Consider the following 21,597-nt stretch of genomic DNA (forward strand, 5'->3'; position numbering starts at 1 on the left):
ACAGTATTGAACTTTGGAGACCAATGGATAGATTTCATTAATAATAAAAACTACTTAGTACGTTGTAGGAAATATAAAATGCATCTATGTCATTTTCAAAGATGTGGCATTTTTAAAAAGATGAACAGGAAAAGGTTGGAGTGATAGGTTAATGTAATAATAGTTGCTAATTTGCACAGCTTTAAAAGAGGATTAGACCAAATAAGAAATGGAAGTCTATCACACTGTCTTTCATTTCTAACAGTAATCTCAGAGAAGGTCTGTTCTGTGATCTATTAGGTCTTGCTTGTAAATTTTGTATCAGGCCCTGATTGGCTTCTGCGGGACAAAAAGATGTTTGACTTTGGCCTGATCCAACAGGACTGTTCTCATGCCTTTAAATTTAACTCCCTACAGCTGAAACTAAATATGTTTTTATTTTATGTTTAATAAATACCTCTTGCCTTAGTCAAGGCCACTTGTAATGAAAGTAGCTATAGCAACAAAACAAAGTTTTCAACTAATGAAGGGACATTTCCAACAAGAATAAAAGCTTGAGAGTCTGAAGTATGCATCCTATTAGTTACCTTCAAGTTGCAGATGTGATATATTCCAGTGCCACTGAAGTTTATGAAATGTTTTTTAAACAGTCTTCTGGCTTCTGTGGGGTGTTTTGTTGCATAAATGTATATTGCACATCTTACAATACAATAGCAGAGTTGGAAGGGAACTTGGAGGTCTTCTAGTCCAACCCCCTGCCTAGGCAGGAAACCCTATACCATTTTAGACAAATAGCTATCCAACATCTTCTTAAAGACTTCCAGTGTTGGGGCATTCACAACTTCTGGAGGCAAGCTGTTCCACTGATTAATTGTTCTAAATGTCAGGAAATTTCTCCTCAGTTCTAAGTTGCTTCTCTCCTTGATTAGTTTCCACCCATTGCTTCTTGTTCTACCCTCAGGTGCTTTGGAGAATAGTTTGACTCCCTCTTCTTTGTGGCAACCCCTGAGATATTGGAACACTGCTATCATGTCTCCCCTAGACCTTCTTTTCATTAAACTAGATATACCCAGTTCCTGCAACCGTTCCTCTTGTTCAAATGTTTTAAATGCAGGAATACTTTCACATATATTATAATAATAAAAGGTGGAATATAATAAACAAATACACAAATATTATCTAAAATTTAGATTCCAGTAAATAAGTGCAGTCACAGGAGCTACATTGGGTGATCTGCAAACTGCATTGGGTGTCAGTTTGCTTCTGAGTCCAATTCAAGGTATTGGTCATCACTTATTAAGCCCAACGTGGCATGGGCCAGGCTACCTACAGAACCAGCTTTGTTTTTCCCATTTGATCAGGCAGGAGGGTATGCTGCAGACCCTATCAGTCAAAAGAATTTCAATTGATGTGGTCTAGGAAGTCAGCCTTCTCTGCCGCTGCCCCCTTAATATGGAACATCCTTCTCCCAAGGATGAGGCAGGCCTCCACTCTCCCGGCATTCTGTAAAGGGGTCAAAACCTGACTCTATGGCCTTTCATCGGGGGGGGGGGGGGGCTGGTGCTACGAAATCCTTCTCTCCACTATATTAAGCAATATTAATTGTCCATCCTGGAATTCTGATTTTAATTTCTATGAAATTTTATAATGATTTAATCTTGTAATATTTTAAAAAAATCCTAAATTAATCTTAATATTTAATTGTTAATTTTATAAGATGTTTTATATGCAGATTATGATGTATACCGCCCAGAGCCCCTTCTTTAGGGAAATGAGTGGTCTAATATGAATGAATGAATGAATGACAGGGACATAACAATAATATTTTATTCTTATTGTGGGAGAAGATGGAGCTACAGGCTATTCCCGATGTTATATTATCAAACCTTTTATTTGGGTGGGGGGGAGGGTTGATAATCTTACTTACTGGTTTATGTAACCATAACTGTCTCTGCCCTTTTTAAAATGTTACCTAGCCATTTCTAGGAATTGTGTGGAATGAAATCTACAGTTCTGAAGAGTCCCTTAAGGCTGGAAAAATCTGGCAATAGTATACCTGTAGTAATAGATAACATGTCCCATATCTTAGTATATCAATCTGTACAGATCTATATGTGCTGATTTTCTATTTGCAGTAGGCTTGATGTTGATAATCAAGGAACTACGAAGAACAAAACAATATTCCCACCAACACAGACATGGCAAGCCACTGCGTATATAAACAGACCAAACTCCACTCCCATCTAGCATTGAAAATGTTCTCTAGTTTAGTAATTAAACACCTGCAAGAAAACTACCCAGCTCAGAGAGCATCAAGATTCCACAGGATGTTTTTATGTTAATATGAACTATTAACATAGAAAATAAGGGAGAAAAATATTCAGATTCTTAAAAATCAGAACATCATGTATTTCATCTGTTTACAGACCATTTCATATTTCTTATACTTCTAAATAAAAAAAACTTACTTCAATTATAGTTCAAATTGTACACATTTGATGCAGTGGCAAGTTTAAAAGAATTATGTCTTCATTTACATACATATAATTATCATAAAACTGAAGATTTGATAAACTTTACAATAGAAACAAAAGTATAATTAAGGTTTAGACATACCAAATCTAAAACATCATTTAGATGCTTTTCAATTGAGGCATGAATTAATACAACTCAAAAATGTTCATGAGTGCAAACTGAGTTAGGATCAGACTGTATGAAAATATTTTCCAAGTAGTAAGAAATTAATAGCTGTGATTTCGACAATGTTTGACTCCTGACTTAACTCGCCTTCGTCCTTTCTTTGATAATTCATTTTTTAATCATAGGAATACATTAGTTTAATAGAAGCAATTTTCTGTGTTAGAGAATAACTTTGAAATCTATTTCCTTAAGTCACGAAAAGCCAACCATAAAAATATACCATAGATAATATTACAATGACTAGTTGACTCAGGCTGATCTCAAATAAATTAAATAGGGATTACCGTGGTTCCAGTTACTATTTAGATGGAAGACTATCCTAGCTGTCTAGGTTAGCAACTGAACAACCCCTACCATTTAAATTACTGTCTTGGTTTCAAAAACCTTAAGCCCTTTATCTGCTTTCTACTCTCTCTTCTCTAGGGGCTTTCTACATTTCTTATCTCCAGCAGTCATAATCATGAATTTAACAAAAGAATAAAATAAACAAAATTACCTTGTGGCAAAGATCTGCCTGCTTAGATTACATGAATTTTTAAAGGAGAAGTTTTTAAAGATATGGGGAGGGAGAGAGAGAGAGAAAGAGAGAGCTATCTGAATGTAAAATGATTCTGATTAGAAAAATTAATGTTAATGTTTGTAAGTTGCTCAGAGTTGCCTCGAAGCAAGATGGGTGGCAAATAAGTCTAATAAATAAAATGAAAAGAATAAAGAAATGTAAAGAAAATATTACCCAGAATATTTTGAATTTTTAAACATTTATAAACTTATAAATTATCTATTAAGCATCACTGTCTGACTTAGCACCCTAGCACTAAAACAAGCAAATCAGAATTAACAGCAATGAAACATACTAAGAAAAAGCCATTTTTAAACAAAAAGAGGTTTAATATTTAATATTTTAATATTTAATGAAGGCATATCATGGATCAAAATACTTCTGGAGCACTGTCTCAAAAAGTGGAGACATTACCAAAAAGGCCTGTTCCCTTAGAAAATACAATTTATGAATTGGCTGTGTAAATTGCTTATAATTGATAACTCCATGGGATAATGCTCAACTTTCTGTACTCTTTTCCAGATACCATTTTTTAAAGTGTTTCCGACACTGATCCTACTAGAAAGAGAAACAAGAGGTCTATTTGGAATAAATGGCTAAGTGAAATTGGGAGCAGGAAGAGTTTTAAGAATAGAGAATACGCTCAGCATTTTGTTATAAATCCCACTTGAATGGAAAACCAAAATGTTAAAGTATGAATGATTCATAATGTAAATCCACTGGGTTTCCTCCCTTCAGAAGGTGTTGTGCGCATTGACCTTTGAAGACTAGATCCAGATTTCCATTCGGGCATCTGGCAAGTTGCCTTTATAATCCAGGAGGAATGGAAAACAAGCCCCGTTCTGCAGTTTCCCTCTGAGTGATAATGCTGGGTGCCCACAAGGTTCTCCTTGTTCTCTTCGTCAGCATATATATGAAGTAAAGGAGTGTTTTGTGGGGCATTAAAAATTAGGGTTGCTTTCATAAACCAGGTGTAAAAAAGCAGGCTTACAAATGTTACTTCGTGTCTAGTATATACATTTAAAGAAAACTGAAAGGCTGTGTAGAACTTCCAAAAATTCCTAATTAAGCTGAAAGTCAGTTTCAGCTCCACCCTTTGAAGCCAACTTGCTCTCAAAGAAACTTCTGTCAAGGCTAACAGTCAATATTATTTTGAATAGGTTGAAAGAACAACGCAGCGCCTCTTAGTTTTGCTTGCTGAAAATATATTTAAAAGGGGATTTCAGCAGGGTGATTCTATGCTGTATGCCGTAAATCAGGTCTCTTGTATCTTTAATAATTAAAACAGAAATGAGAAATTTCCACATATACAGCTGTTTCTGTCTGAGCTTGGCTGTTTTCTTAAAGATGTTTCCTTAGGTAACATCATCAGTGATAGCACTGACTAGCGCTGATGATATTGCCTAGTACAGCGATGGCGAACCTTTTTTGGCTCGCGTGCCACAAGTGGGGGGAGCGCAGGGGGGTCGTATGCGGGCGTGCCGCACCCATAATGCAACGCGCGACCCCCACTGCGTATGCGCGGACAACGCGCAACCCCCCCTTTTTACATGCTTTTTTTGCTTCCGGTTTGCTCGGAGGGTGGTTTTAAGCATTCCGAAGGCTTCAGGGAAGCCTCCGGACGGTCCCTGAAGCCTCCAGGGGGGTGGAGGAGGCTCTTTTCACTCTCTCCAGGCTCCTATAAAGCCTCTGGAGCCTGAGGAGGGTGAAAAATGGCTTTTAAAAAGGTGAACTCAGCTGGCCAGCGTGCGCATGTGCGCTGGCCAGCTGACAGGGCAGCGCCTCGCGTGCCCTGACAAATGGCTCCGCGTGCCACTTGTGGCACACGTGCCATAGGTTTGCCATCACTGGCCTAGTATGCATAATGAAACGTCGGCAGAAAACCAAAAAGCTCACAGAACACCAAGGACCTCTCATTTCAACTCTGAGCTACAAATATCCTCCTTTAATAGAGGCTTTTCTCTTTCTCTGGCTGCCATCCCTGAATGTGCCAAAACAGGTGAAAAGGAGCTAAGAAAGTAAATATTAAAAGATGGGAGGTTGTATGATGGAAATAAAATCTATATAACCACAAGCTTCATATTTGAAACAAAACATTCACATAGCACGATCACTTCAACTATGACTTTTGATGTAAAAGAGCAGGCCTTAATCAGGGCTGGGCTTCAAAAATTTTAGCAAGGGGTTCTCTGCCCAGTTGCTGGGTGGGCGTGGCCATAGTGGGCATGGCCTAGTCAGCCTCCTGCACCATGGGGGGGAGTGTTTTTTTGCCACCCCTGGGTTCTGGAGGCTTTCTTCCAGTCTCTGGGAGAGCGAAAACGACCTCCCCAGGCTCCGGAGGCCCTCTGGAGGCCAGAAATGGGCCCGTTTCCGGCCTTCCCGAACTTCCGGTTGGCCCGTTTTTCACCCTCCCTGAGCCTCCGCCTCGCCCTGCACTTACCTGCATCCAAAATGGGCCGCGTGGGGGCTTTTAAGTACAAGCGTGGGGACTCCTGGGAGGGGAGGGGTGGGAAAGGTCAGCCAGGGATTTGGTGGTATTTGGTGGTTCTCCAAACTGCATAGAATCTTAGCTAGAGTTTCTCCCAAACCCCTGCAAACCCCCAGCAGCCCACCCCTGCGGTAATCCATATTTACAAATTTGGGGTATTTTGGAGCGAGGCCAGAATACGCTGCAGCTCTATGGTGGTTTTCTTATTCACCCAAAAAAAATCCTTACACAACAAAATATGCATCTAATAGAAAGGATACTATGTTAATCATCTGGTCAGCAACCAACCAGGAAGCTGTTCTTTTTCATTGTCCTAACTTAACCCAATTAAAAAAGGGGGGAAAATCACTCCAAGATGGGCATTTTAGAAACCCAGCACATTAAGTGCTAAAGGACCTTAATTCCAGTGGGGATGTGGGAAACTAAAGAGCTTGGAGGCAGGACAAGGCAAGAATTCTCACCAATGGGAAACTGGCTGCTTCCAAGCTCTGGTATTTCTGCTGCAGAACGGTGCTGGTCTGAATTCCTTCTATATCGTGGAGAACACAGCTCCATGGCTTTGCTGCCCAAAGGCAATGCATTATGTGACTGTGTAAATGCAGAGCTGATCTAGAAGTGGCACAAATGTTGCATGTCAAGTGACCTGGATATGACCACTGACTAAGAGTCGAATCCAGATCCTCTTAAACCTGCTGTAGCAAAATAATAGCTATCATTTCCCACCAGGTTACTCAACATAATCTAGCCATCGAAACTGCAGAGAAGGTACAAAGTTCATATCTGCTACTATCTTACAATGCTCCAAACTCCAGCCTCCACCTCTGGATTTTAGACACAAGGCTCACTTAAGAGGTCATAAGGAAATTGATCTGACCATGATGACTCAAGTCAGTGGACTAAAAAACTTTGCTCAGAAGTTTCCATCGGTGGCAAAATGTCAGATAAGAAAAAAAAAGTATTTGATTGTTTACACCAGACAAACATGGCGAAGCACTTTGGGTGGCTATGACAAATAATCTATTATTTTTATACAGGCTTTAAAACATTAATTCTCAGTTATACTGTCTGCTTGCTTGTACTTAAGAAAATAATATTGAAGTATCCTGCAGTGCACCCTGAATTATTCATCCAGGATCCTGGAGAACGGTGGAGAAATGGGATGAGCATATCTTTTTGTGCTATCTGGTTTTAACTCTATTTATCTTCATAAGAACTTTGCAAGATAAACTGTGTAGAAAAAGAGAATAACTGGCCCATGAATCAGCTTTAGAATTGTTTAAGCAATTGCACCCTTTATTGTTCTGGTACAGCAGGTGGCAGCATAGAGCTAAACTTGACTGATCTTTAAAAAGCTAAGCAGGGTTGGACTTGGTTGGTACTTGAATGGGAAACTGAGGAATCCCACCGCTAGATGCTACATTAGGAAGTCTATCCTGAAAGAAAGCAATGCTAACTCCTTTGCATTCTTACCAAGGAAACTACAAGGAGCTACAGGAGTCACGTTTCTCTTGAGGGAGTCTTTACGTTTATCTTTTCTTCTTCACATTGAGCAAGAGACGGGTAATTTTTTGTCCCAAGAGCTGCATGGATTGTGGGACTTGGAGATGGGTAGGCAAACATGTACAAATGCTTCCATTTTGGCATACCTGCATCACATTTAAATATACATACATTCCAGAGATTCTTCTCCCTCTCTCACATCCCTACCCTTCCCGTAATCCTCTCAACAGGCCTAATTATGGCTGCCTTCATGCAGCCAATAGGAAAAAGAATACTGTCCTTTATTTTCCAGCAGCCAACTATTCCACTGAATAATGGGGGTTGTGGATAGGAATCCTTGAACCTCTGAGCACTGAAATTATGTGAAAGATGCTGCTTTTCAGGGTGTTCGTGGCACAGCTTTAATAAGTGGGAGAATTCCGCTCAGGAGCAAGAACTCTATGTTCATGTTTAATGGATGTGCACAATTTGTGCTGGACATTAATGCATTTGTGAAATCTGAAAAGTGTAATGGTGAAGGTGATGATGATTACTAAGGGGGTAATGCGGTTGCTTAGTGGTTAAGATGCTGAGCTTGCCATCTGGAAAGCCTGCAGCACGGGTTCGAGATCTGAGCGCTGCACAACGGAGTGAGCTCCTGTTATTTGTCTCAGCTCATGCCAACCTAGCAGTTCAAAAGCACGCAAACGTGAGTAGACAGATAGGTACTGCTTTAGCAGGAAGGTTACTGCGTCCCATATTTCCATACTGCTCACATGATGATGGAAACGTCTCAGACTCCCTCGGCTAAGGGCCAAGGCTCCCTCGGCTAAGCATCAGAGATGAGTACCACTCCCTTGAGTCAGGGGAAACCTTTAAACTGCTAAATGCCTATTGGAAGAAATGCCCTTCTGGGTTCAGTTCCAAGTGGGGGGAAAAAACACTGGAAACATGGAGGTTGCTTGGAAAGGTGGTTTAATCGTGGACAGGATCACATGGCTTGAGTTCCTGAACAGAAGAGGGGGGGGGGTCACATGCTTCCAGATGTTGGGGGAAGAAGAAAAGAGAGTGAGATGCTGAAAATCCCTGGTTTTATTCCCCTTCTGGCCTTTGATCTTGATCTTGTGTTCTGATTGGTTGTCAGACTCCCCTGGGGCCATGCAGGGGCAACTCTTTAGGCTGTGCTTTAAGTCCAAGTTTGGTTGCCTTGCTGGCTGATGTAATTTTCCCAGGTACCTTGTGGTGAGTTTTTGTAGAAGACTAATCCCACCTTTGTTGTGTATAGTAGACTAGCTCAGGCTTTAATGGCTCATTGACAAAGGTGAGGGCAATTAAAAGTGAGTCTGTTTCCTGACTAAAACATGTTTCTCCATTTCTTATCCAGGGGAATATAATATTCTGCCTTTTCACTATTTCCCAGAATATTTCATTTTTCCAGGAGAGGGGTGGGTTCCTACATACCCACATCCTACATACCCAAATATATGTCCTCAACCATATGACCAAACTTTGTTTAAAACAAAGATGCATTTTCTTCTTTTGGGCTTTCATTTACTTTATCCTTTAAAGGACATTCTGACATTAAACCTAAGACCCTTCTTAGTGGGAAGGATTGGTTTCCAATGAAAATTTCATTTTATATATTCAATTCACCTTTCATTGAATGACAATTTTAGTTCTGTCAACGGATGTTGCTATTCAAGGATATGGGTATAAAGAGGTAATCCTTCATGTAACCAAATGGAATTTGATAGAAGGCTTTGAATTTTAAACATAGCTCTGCTGGAATTTTTCTTAATGGCTCTGAGGATTAAATTCTACTTCTTGCCATATATCTTGCAGCAAGCTCTGTATTTCAGCAGATAGAATAAAGTTCAGTTCAAGACCTTATTTGACATTCACACAACCATAACTCTCCTTTCCATAAAATTCTTGTTAAGTTTTCTGCTGAAGCTGCATTGTGCTAGACCAGTGGTGGGCAACCTTTTTTTTCAACTGAGCCAAATCTCGCCAAAACCACGATTGAAATTTATTTTGAGAGCCACATTTTTAAAACCGAAAATACATAGGATGGTACACTGTTTTTAGTTTCAATAAACTCTGGCATTTGAAGCACGCAAGTCTTAAAGCTGTCAAGTTACAAGATCCTTGCATCCCTAACCCTTTAGGAAAAAAACCCCAAGGGGTCTTCAAACCTGACAGCTTTAAGACTTGTAGACTTCAACTCCCAGAATTCCTCCTCCAGTCATGTTGGCTCAGAAACTCTGGCATTGAAGCATGCAAGTCTTAAAGCTGTCAAGTTGCAAGACCCTTGCACCCCTAACCCTTTAGAAAAAAAACCCCAGGGGTCTTCAAACCTGACAGCTTGAAGACTTGTGGACTTCAACTCCCAGAATTCTGAGAATTGAAGTCCACCAAGGGCATCAATCATATTAGCCCAGGGATCTGCAAAATTGGCTCTTAAGACTGGTGGACTTCAACTCCCAGAATTCTGAGAATTGAAGTCCACCAGTCTTAAAACAGCCAACTTTGCAAACCTCTGTGTTAGCCCAAAGCCTGGCGCTGGGCGGGCCTTGCTCCCCCATTGGTGGAGCCCCAAGAAGCGAGGAGGGAGAAAAAGAGACGGAGGCAAGAAGCTTCTCCCCCCCCCCGCAAAAATCTTATCAGGGAGCCAGTGGGCAGTAGCAAATTAGCTGATCACACGGCGTGATCGGCTAATTTGCTACTGCCCGCCCGGCTCCCTGGTTAGATTTTTGGTGGGAGGAGGCGGGGGGGAAGCTCCTTAGCCTCCGTTTCTTTTTCTGCCTCCTCGCTTCTCGTCCCCGCCCGACTTCAGGATCCTCCCTAATCATTGTGGATCGAAAAGAAAAAAAGGGAAAGGGGCGCTTGTTTTGAAGTGCCCGAGAGGAGGGAGGGGAGCGCGCGCCCGGCACACAGAAGAGCCGCATTAAAATGTGTAAAGAGCCGCTTGTGGCTCGCGAGCCGCGGCTTGCCGACCACTGTGCTAGACCAAGGAGTGGGTGGGTATGGGAAGTACTAAGCCTAACTCATGAGCATGTCCTCCTGGGTTTCATTCACCAGCTGGACCCCTAATTATACATTGCCAACAAAAGGAGAAGGTTTTGCATAAAATATATGTGTGCTAATTTACATATGTGATACATCTTTTGAAAGAACAATTATAAGTGAAGTAAAACAACTACCCAGAGTTGCTGTATTCATGAGAAGGGAGCATAGAAATTTAATAAATAAATATACCGGTACACCTGACACCATTGCAGGGGAACATTGTGGCTTTTTATGTGTTTGTTCAATCTGATCCCCAGTGGTAGCTTTGGATGATGATCAATATTAAGGTTAGCTGATTTGCTCAGATCCTAAAAGTGCAAGAAAAGTCATGCTGACACCTTGAAAAGGCATCGTAGAGCTAAGAAAACCAATGAAAAAGGTTAACTGAAATAATTAAGGAGCTGAAGTAATTCCCCTGCATGTTTCTCCCCTTAAAACATATGACATTAATATAATATAGTGGAAATAATCTCTTTAGGATTATTCTGGCCATTATCAATATTATAATTTCTTCACTGTAATGTTCACTTAATGAAGTTTTCTTTGAATAAAGATTTTGGCAGGATCGGTTTAAAAGCTATGAATGTAGTGTGTCTTTTTCCATTTTTCACAATGATGTTAAATACTGTATGTACAAATGTATGCCTTTAGAAATCCAAGTTAAAGTTGTTACTTTTTTCTTGCTTTTTTGTAATTCTTCACTTCTACCCTTTAGAATCTTTTCTATACTATTTACCGTATGTTTCTATCGTTTTTTAAATCTTTGTAAAATCTTCTTTTAACTAAAAATTGGTTTTTTTTAAAAAAATTAAAAATTAGATTTGGGGATTGAAGAATGTTTTCCAGCCTGATTGTTTTTTAACTTCATTTCTATTATAAAGTTTATTATTCAGTTTTTCCTGTTATTGCATGAACATACTATAATATATAAGAACAGTATTTTAATATGAATATGGTACTAAAAATTAAGCACACGGAATCCATCTGCAAATTGGTAATAAGCTTTATAATATTAATTCCATACATTTAACCCATCTACATCCATGGATGGGATTTTTTTTAAAACTTTTTCTCAGTTACTTGTTTTTGCCAATCTGTCTGGTTTTCTCCTCAAATTTGATTTTTTTGAATTATTTGAATAAAATTTACATTTATTTTTGGTGAACTGTTAGGATTTGTTTCTTTTTTAAAATTTCTGCAATAATTAGAGTTCTCTCATCCATCCTGGTGTCTTTTTAAAGGCTCCATTGGAAATCATTTTTATCATGTATTTATCTTTACAGCTAAATATTATTTGCTATTTATATGTGTATATACTTTTATTGCAGGTTACTCTTCACAAAAATAAAACTGGAATTAATACATAAAGGACCAGAAGAGGCTTTAGTGACCTGTAGACATATGTTGCATCAGTGGCAGATGTTGTATAATGTTTCGCAGCAAAGGTAGGCTTTTTCTTCTTGAAACTGGATTTTCCTTAAATCCAGAAATGCAGAAAGAGTTGTCTGTATGTATGTTTCTCTTGTTATTGAATAGAGGTGGAAGAGGTCATTTGGGCCATCAAGTGCAATACTTTATTGCATGAAGGAATCCAAATTAAAGCATTCTTATTGTCCAGCTTCCATTGGAACACATCCAAGAAAGCATGCCTGCCCCCTGTCTGGATAATATATTCTACTGTCCAGCTGCTTTTTAAATAATGATTAATCAGAATCTGCTTTCATGCAATTTAAATCCATTATTCCATCTCCTATACTTAGAATGAGAAGAAGAAGAAGAAGGTTGTATGTCTGTACTGCACCCGCTTACATACTTGTAAATCCTGGAGTGGATTTACAAGCTTTTTAGTAGGTCTGGGATTCCTGCCTAAATCTAAATATAGGTACCTGAGTAAGAGACCTGAAATTTGTAGAAACCATTAAGCATCCACAAGCAAGCATTGAAAGATATGTCACTTTATATCACTTGTAAATGAAAAGGAAGGCAATATCATATAACCAGCCAAGTCTCTAAGAACCAGACCTTGGGAAATAACCAGCATGGTTATCAAGCCTTGTTTGGAGAATAGCAGGATCCCAGGGATCATTTCCTCCTCCCCTCTGCCTTTTAGAGCGAAGGCAGGACTGACTTTCCAATGCTGCTCCATTCCAGAGATAAACCTGAAATTTTAATGCAGGTTGCCATTTAGAATTCATTATAACTTTGCAGGATTGCAGATCAAGGCAAATGGACAGGCCAGAACTAAATCTGCTGCCAGGCATATTCCACAGAGAGCAGAATCAGATCCTTGCAGTCAGGGAGGGAGAGTGGGGGAGGGAAGAAATCCCTCCTCTTTTACCCCTGGCTGGGCTGCAGCTTTACAGAGATGTCAGGACACTTACACAACTCCACAGAACATCGTCAACATTTTTTTTCCTGGCAAAATGCCACCAACTGGTCTACTAGCAGAGCTTGCTTGTTGTTCTCTTTCATTGATGTTCCCTGTTCATGTCAAAGAATGATAAAGTACAATACATCTACTTGGAGACAAGGGTTCCTATTTAATACCATGCAATAATGACATTCTTAATTGATTATTTACTGATCTTAAGTAGCAGTGAATAAAAATGGAATACTGTATATCAGCATTCACTCATGCTGTGTTTCCCTATGTGGGTTGTGAGAGCTCCTGAGGGTAGATTATGGGGCTTGAAATCCAATACATTATTTATTGATAGTATTAATGGATTGATTTTATTTCTATAGCCAGAGTGGTTCACAACAAGTGATAACAATAATCTTAATAATCAAACCATCCCAATAAACCAGCCATGCTTAAAAATGATGACTACTAAAACTAAATTCAGGTTAATTCTAAAAGAACAGAAAAGCAAAACACAGGCAATATAATAGACCATCTGGTTCCAGAATCATGGTTATCTTACATATGCCTGGGTTAATAGGGATTGTTTTTTTTTTGAAAGAAGACAGATGGGGCAGGTTAACAAACTGGATTATAGTAATGAACTCAAACTTTATTTGTGTTGAATGCTACTGACACACAAGCTTGAACTAACATTGTCATATATATCATAATCACAGTGTTAATGTAATTAAAAACTATTTAATTTGGAGGCTTAATTTTGATATTAAAACCCTAAATGACCTTGTTTCAGATGATCTCAGGCAGTATCTCTTCCTGCCACTATACACACACAAGCACATATATTTAAGAATGATTCAAATACGTTCAGATATTTCTAGCTACACTTCAATGGGAAATATATTGTAATTGGCCTTTCTCACTTCTCTTTCCAGAAACTAATATTAAGATCCTTTAATGGGATTCAGATTTAGATATATTTAAGGCTGGACTATTGAAGTCAATGACACTCATATTAGATTAGGCCAATTGTTTTCAGTGGAAATACACAAAGCATTACAGAGTTTGTGGGTCCAACCTGCCAGACCTGTTAATGTGATGCTTTTTAAAGTCTTGCTTGATTTTTTTTTGTTTAATTAAAAAAGAACATTCTCAATTATGATGTTGCATTATAGTATGTTTGTATGTATGTGTTTAAAAATCTTACTAAAATGACTATGATTAGTATTGGTATTATTAGTATTAGTATTATTCTTTCTCCTACCTTCACTGAGTAGCTGTTGGAAAAATTGCTCTTGGAAAAAAATGGGTAAGAGTGGAAAGAAAAGAAGTGAATGCTGTCCCAGGCCCTTTGATTTAAAAAAGGACACAGATTCAATAAATAAACATTGCGTATCTGTGCAAACATACCAACTTAATACTTAAAATATTTCCTAGAATTTTATTTATTAATAGCAGAAGCCGTATCCCAGGTTTTTTTTCTCTTTAGTTATATAAACAACCTTAATTTCTGAGCAGAAAGTGCATTTCCATTCCAGGAAGGGCTGCTCTTTTTGCTGCTCTAAAAGGCTGCATGCAGCACTACTTAGCTGGTGGAAAAATACTGCATGTAATTTCCACTTTAGTTGCCACCCATCCCACTTGCAATGGGTGCTTAGATCCAGATTAGAGCAAGAAGACACACTGCTTAGTTCAGTTATCAAAATGTAACTAGATGTTTATTTATTAAACATCATCAAATATAAACATGATTAGATGGCAACAGGGGACAAAAGGCAGAAAAAAGGCAGAGAGAAGAGGGAGGGAGGGAGAAGAGGGAGAGAGAGAGAGAAAATGAATGAAAGGCAAGAGATTTAAAGCACAGGGGACTTAATAACCACAAATTACATTATGTGTATCCTTATAGCAAAAGGATACAACTTGTCAGAGACATAGAAAACAATACTGTGGGTAATTAGCATGAACTGTACAGAGAAAATAGTCTTTGGTTTTTCCAGCCTTAATTCTTTTATGTGCATAAGAGCAGCACAATAAAGATGGAAAGTAGGACATCAGGTGACCCATTCTCTATTCTGCGCCATGAACGGATCAATTTGGTGCATGAGAATGATCACTCACCAGGCAACTCAGGGCAGCTGACAGGGATCGGAATATCATGTAGAAAGAAAAATGATAACATCTAATAAAAACATTCTGTGCCAGAGACCACACACAAACCATAGTTAGTTATAAGCCACTGAGCCAGTGATGACTAGTATAATTTTGACTTCAGTCAGCTTTCCTCATTACAATGGAGAAGAACACTAGGAAGAGATCACACTTTCCCTACTTCACAGGTAGGAAAGAAGCAAACCGTTGGATTTCCAGCAGCAGAAGCCACAGTTTGCTGAAACATGTCAAATTAATCCAAGTGCATTGATCACCACTTGACATCATCACCATCCTGCCTTGGCAGTTTGCTTTATCAAAATTTTCACACAGCATGGCCTGTGATGCAACAAACATCTGTCTTTTTGACAGAAGCCCTGCTGCCTGAGTAATGTTGACCACGACTATGTCATGTGCACCCACGTTTCAGCCTTCAAGGTTGATAGATGCTCATTTTCTAGGGCTGATTATTACTGTTGTTAAAGTTTCTCCCATCTTTCTTCAGAAGCATTTCCCCCTCCTTTGTTTCCCCACAACAACTCTGTATGGTAGGTGGGACTGAGATAAAATAATTGGTCCCAAATCACCCACTGAATCTTCGTGGTTGAACCAGAGGTGGTATTCAGCCAGTTTTGACAGGTTCTGGAGAACAGATAGCGGAAATTTTGAATAGTTTGGAGAACTGGCAAATACTACCTCTGGCTGACCCCGCCCTCAATCTATTCACTGCCTCCCGAGTCCCAGCTCATCGGCTGCGTCTTCTTTTGCTGCCCTGCACAGGAGAAGGGAGCTGGAAAGCAGGTTGGTGGGGTGGGGAAGGAATGGGGATTTTGCAGTATCCTTTCCCTGTGACGCCCACCAAGCCACACCATGCCCACTAAGCTACAACCACAGAACCGGTAGTAAAAAAATTTGAATCCCATCACTGGGTTGAATGTTGGCTAGAACCTGGGTTTCCCAAGTTTTAGTCCAAGCCCTGATCTACTAAGGCGTTCTGGCTCTAGTATATACCCTGCCTTTTAGGTAAGTGATAATTAACATGTTTCTCCCGTTGTTGTTCTTTTCCAGTGATTCAGAAAAAGCAAACAGTTTGACTGAGACAGTACCAGCTAAAAAGAATAATAATGTGTATCTTACTCTACCTGATGCCCATGATAACGATTCTGGTAAGAGAAACAAAGAGATTAATGGATGGCCTAAATCCAGTCTGAACAATCACATATAAATAGGATTTGTTTTTTTTTTTAATGCAATGCATTCTTCCCTACAAATGTCTTCTTCCCTACTAATATATTATAAGGAATACATTTATTTCAAGATTTTATTATGTTACCCTACTCGTGATAGCAACACTTTTGTGGATAGAATCATCATCTGAAAATAGATCAGTGTTAGGTCAATGATCCCCAATTTGACACAGTATATTGAATTATGGATCTCATAACCATCGGCTACTATATGTGCTGTGTGTTGTATCAGTTGCATACAATAGCTCTATACTGTTTCTATTGTCATAGCCAACATGCCGTGGAGTCACTTAATAAATACTCATTTCCTGAGTGTGAGATTTTTATAGGCATCTGTTTGACTGTACTAGACTTAATTCTGGATTAGGAAAATCTAATCTGTCAGAATTCTTTCTGCATTCTTCCTGGGAACATTGTTGAAATAAAAGTGTAGCTGCACCATGGATTTATGGAATATTGTCTTTTTCACCCATGTCACCCAGGAATAAAGAAATTGCAATTCAGTATTATTAAAGGCCACATCTGTCTATTTTATAATGTCTCATAAATGCTGAACCAGTTAAAATGGCTGGCGGACTTGCAGACGTAGCAGGAATGTGCAATTAAATTACAGAAGTGTGTCAGACAGATTTTCTCTACATAATCAACCTTGAAGCTTACCTTCAAGACGGGATAATCACATCCATAAATTCAACCCCATATCCATGTGGACCAAACAACAGTTACTAAATAAACTGTTGAATAAAATCTTATTTTTGATGGCCCTCTGATCAAGAAATTATGCAAAAAAGTGTGCACATGCTCAGAGATGTAGCTGTTTGCAAAGAGGGCTGACATCAGTTTAATGAAGATCTGAGAGGTCAACGTCAACTCAAAAGTAGTTCTTTAATTTCAACTGATTGTTGCTGTTTGTGAATTTGACACAACTTCAGTAAGAGGTTAATGGGAATAAAGAGTGTAGAGTGACGTGCAGGGAAGCAAGGAAATTATGTATATTTTGGCTTCTGCAATTAGTCTCAGGGTTTCCAAGTCCCAATGCAATGGTAGAAAACTTTGATTGACTCTCCTTGATCTTTCATTATTCCTTACAATGATTAAAAATGGAGAAAATTATTGCAAGGATTTTTTTTTTCTAGGGTCCAGATATTCATTGCCATAAAGAACTCTCAATGTTTCCCCCTCAAGGCAATTTTCAGGATGCTGGAGCCTACAGGAGAAAGACTGCTCTTTCCTAGAAGGCAGAGGCAAGACCGATGGGATTTATTCTTAAGAAGCAGGATGCAATTTTGTTTTGCCTTTGCATTCTTAATTTTTCCTGTTGGCTCCATCTCTCCAGTAACTGAGATTATTATTGCACAATTAAGGTAATGTTACACAGTAAGAATATAAGAGTTGCAAAGTCAGGATTGAAATCTATAAATTCAAGCAAATGCCAACTGGGCATATGATTCTTGGTACAGTACTGAATGTTATATTTGAAGTATATTTGATTTCAGATCGACAGCTTGCCTTTTGATCAAATGATTTTCAAGTCTATTTACAACAAACTAAGATGACAGGAGAAGCCAGTTGGAAGATAGAAAAAAAGCCAAGCCTTGATGTGTTTCTTAGAAATGAGCTAGCTACTGAAAGCTTAGGGTCATAAATTCTGCAATAAGCCGGAGGGGAATTTATGTGCATTCATGAAGTGTGCTTTTATGTTGCCCTGAGTATAGTTGTACTGAGATATGATTAGGCTCTTATCCAGACCATGCGAAATGTGCTTTGCAGCAATCGGGAAGCCTAGGGAGAGACGGGAACACGAAGACCTTGGCATTCCCTAGATCCTCTGGGCTCCTTTTTTGTTTTCTGGGACATTTCTCCACGATTGTAGGCATAACACTACAATTTGTCCAATATTAAACAAATATTCCTCATGTAATGGATGACTTACCACTATCTGATGATGATGAAATCATTTTTCAGCTTATTTCATATTTGATAGAATAACTTTCTCTTTTTTTTCTTAGTAGGAAGGCTGTGTAAACAAGAATTTGAGCTTCAAAGGATACTTAGTAGGCTTAGATTTCAGTAGCTACTTGTCACATGACAAAAACATATCAGTGTTTAAACAGTAGTTGAAATGAGTAGTCTAAGAATCTACCTAACTAAAATAAAAGAAATGGTAGTTCACAAAAGCTAAATTCCTCTCCGAATGTGGTACAGAGTAATGCAATCTAAGTTCTTAAAAACCTGCAAAGTATGTATGTATGTATGCATGCATGTATGTATGTATGTATGTATGTATGTATGTATGTACCGGTATTTATTTATTTACTTACTTACAAAATTTATTGGCTGCCTAGCTTACTACAGGGTAACTATGTGTGGCTTACAATCATAAAATATTAGATGGATGGATAGCTAGATAGTAATAGATAGATGATAGATAAATGATAGTTAGATGAGAGACAGAGACAGAGACAGAGACAGAGAAAGAGGGAGGGAGGGGGGAGAGAGAGTGATTAGATAGATAAAGAGAGGGAGGGAAGCGGGCGCAGCGTTGGGGAAGAAGTGGGATCTGTTGTTAATCAATCAACCACTTCCACTGTGATGCTCCCCCATTGGTCTTTAGGTCTTTAGGCTCCAACGGAAGGTCAGGAGGGTTGAGGCCAACCTCATAAGGGGGCAAGGTATTACAGAGGACAGATGCAGTGGCAGAGAAAGGCCCAATTCCTGGGCCCCCTAACTAGAATAAATCGGGTCAACGGGACTCATAGCATGCCTCCTTTGCTGGCACGAGTGGGATGGGCCAACCCCAGTGGGATGAGTCGGTCCCTCAAGTCAACTGGACCTATGCTATGAAGGAGACTGTCAATACTTTGAAATGCATCTGGAAACAGACTGGCAGCCAATGCAGCTCATAGAGAAGTATGTTACATGGGCCCTTCTTTGAACTACTTGTGCAGCTGCACTCTGTACCAGCTGTAGCTTTTGAATGTTCTTCAAGAGTGGCCCCATGTAGAGTGCATTACAATAGTCCAACCATGAGATGACTAGGGCCTGAATGACTAAGTGCGGGGACTTCTGATCCAGAAAAACTAGCAACTGGCACACAACCCAAAGTTATGCAAAGGCTCTCCTAGCAGGGATTGCCACCTGCTCTTCAGGCAGGAGTTGTGAGTCCAGGAGAAACTCCAAGTTGCAGACCAGATCTATCAGGAGTAGTCCCACACTATCCAGAGTCAAAGGTGACAAGGTCCTGAATCTCGGAGCCCCATGCACCCAAAATCATTCGGTCTTGCCAGGGTTCAGTTGAAGCCTGTTGTCCATCCCCCCCCCCAATTTCAAATCCCCAGGCACCAAGAGAGGGCACCAGCAGCATCACTTGGGTCACCAGAAGTAAAAAAAAAAAGTTGGGCATCATCAGCATATTGCAGATACCTTACTCAAAGTGATAGATGATCTCGTCCCATGACTTCATGCAGTGAAGTAACATTCAAAAAATGTTACTACCAGTTCTGTGGACGTGGCTTGGTGGGTGTGACATGGCATGGCGTGGTGGGCATGGTTTGGTGGGTGTGGCAGGGAAAGGATACTGTAAAATCTCCATTGCCTCCCCTACTCCAGGGAAAGGTTACTGCAAAATCCCCATTCCCTCCCAATCAGCTGGGACTCGGGAGGCAGAGAATAGATGGGGGCAGGGCCAATCAGAGGTGGTATTTACTGGTTCTCCGAACTACCCCAAAATTTCCACTACCAGTTTTCCAGAACTTGTCAGAACCCGCTTAATACCACCCCTGACTTCATGTAGATGTTAAAAAAGAGCGGAGATAGTCCTGAGTCCTATGGCATGTCACACGATAGCGGACCTCTCACTCCTATTACCACCAATTGGGACCAGTTTTGAAGGAAGGAGCCAAACCAGCGCAAAATTGTGCTACTACCCAGCCCAACCCCTCTAGACTACCCACATTTTTCAGTCCAGTCCTCATTAGCAGGGGCTTTCTAATCTTCTGGCCATAGTTCCTTTTCTTATGTTTGCAGTCTTAAAATTCTAAAAATTGCATCTGGGGCTGTTCATACCTGCAGAATGTGTGATTGCTTCCTGACGTATGAACTATAGTTTAAATTATAAAGTCACAAACTCCTAACTTTTACAATAGCAAATTTAGGGTTTAATGTATTTATGCTGTATAACATACTGCAACCTCAGAATTCAATTTAACAGGTGCCAGCATTGGAATGCTTGTGGAGATTAAAAAAAAAAACATAATTCAGAGTAGACTTAGCAGCAGAATTTTTTTTTTTTAGTAATGCTGCTTTATTGTTGTTTTGAAAGTACATAAGGGCATAAACAATGCCCTGCAGGAGAACAATAAATCCAATAAACAAACAAACAAACAAACTGCACTCCGTTCTTACAATGGCCAATCATCTGAACAAGGAAGTCCCCTAGTTTCCTGGGAGTTGGCCTTCAGACACAGTCGCACTACCATCTAGTCCAGTGGTTCTCCCTGTGGGTCGGGACCCCTTTGGGGGTCGAACGACCCTTTCACAGGGGTCGCCTAAGACCATCGGAAAACACATATTTTCGATGGTCATAGGAACCGAGACACCAATTTTATAGTTGGGGGTCACCACAACATGAGGAATTGTATTAAAGGATCGCGGCATTGGGAAGGTTGAGAACCACTGATCTAGTCTAATAATGATTTCCAGGAATAAGAAACTGCTTTAGACTTTTTTCATTAGCCAAATACCATCATTTGAATTATATTGTTAACCTCAAAAGCTTGACTATGTTTATGTATGTATTCATTGATTGATTGATTAGCCTATAGGCCATATCGACGTACAGGTTCAAACACATATTGCCAACAAAATTCTAAACAAACAATTTAAAATGAGAGCAGGGTAAAATGCAACAGTTATAGGAGGTAATATAATAATTTAATACATAAATATGTAAAATAGTATAAAACGACAAAATTATGTTTTTTTATCACCCCTGCAATCTACCACAATGAGGCCCACATATGCCGATCTCAGTCGTACCATTTTAGTCAGAATTTGTGCTGTGTTAAATGTTGTTTTCAGATTCTGGTCACACATGAGGTATGTTGTTTTAATATGGGCCTCCCACTGGGCCCTCCGTCTAATATGTGGATCAAGGTACTTATCTCTCGCCCCCTTATACAAACAGCAATCAAATGATATATGAGTCATATCTTCTACCTCTCCTTCCAGGCTCCCAGCGAGCATCTTCCATTGCAGCATCACGACTGGAACAGGCCATGTCAGAGATAACTATGCAGAGTTCTGCCTCAAAGCAAGGGCCTATTCAGCTGTGGACAACTCTTGAACAGATCTGGTTGCAGGCTGGTAAGTTGTTTTCCTGTGATATTCATTCTAAGATTCTGACAATCATCTTGGCATAAATACCGTTGTTGAAAGTATCTTCCACAGATTTGTATTAGCAGGTAGGCAATGTTGGAAGAGCTGCAATCTTGCTTTACAATCTTCTGTAAGGCCACAGGAAACCATCTGATAGCTGGATATTTTCTCGGGGCTTGGGGTGGGTGGG

At 39.6% G+C, this 21,597-nt stretch overlaps 1 protein-coding gene across 1 annotated transcript in view; it reads left to right on the forward strand.

Annotated features, from left to right (window-relative positions):
- Positions 1 to 21,597, forward strand: part of TTC7A (tetratricopeptide repeat domain 7A) — a 201,788-nt gene that overhangs the window by 122,266 nt on the left and 57,925 nt on the right. The window contains exons 16-18 of the mRNA XM_081940769.1: positions 11,603 to 11,719; positions 15,853 to 15,950; positions 21,261 to 21,395. Coding sequence (XP_081796895.1) covers positions 11,603 to 11,719; positions 15,853 to 15,950; positions 21,261 to 21,395 — 350 coding nt within the window. The remainder of the gene's footprint in view (positions 1 to 11,602; positions 11,720 to 15,852; positions 15,951 to 21,260; positions 21,396 to 21,597) is intronic.

Source organism: Natrix helvetica, assembly GCF_964273705.1.
Source record: "Natrix helvetica genome assembly, chromosome: 2".
Lineage (NCBI taxonomy): Eukaryota > Metazoa > Chordata > Lepidosauria > Squamata > Natricidae > Natrix > Natrix helvetica.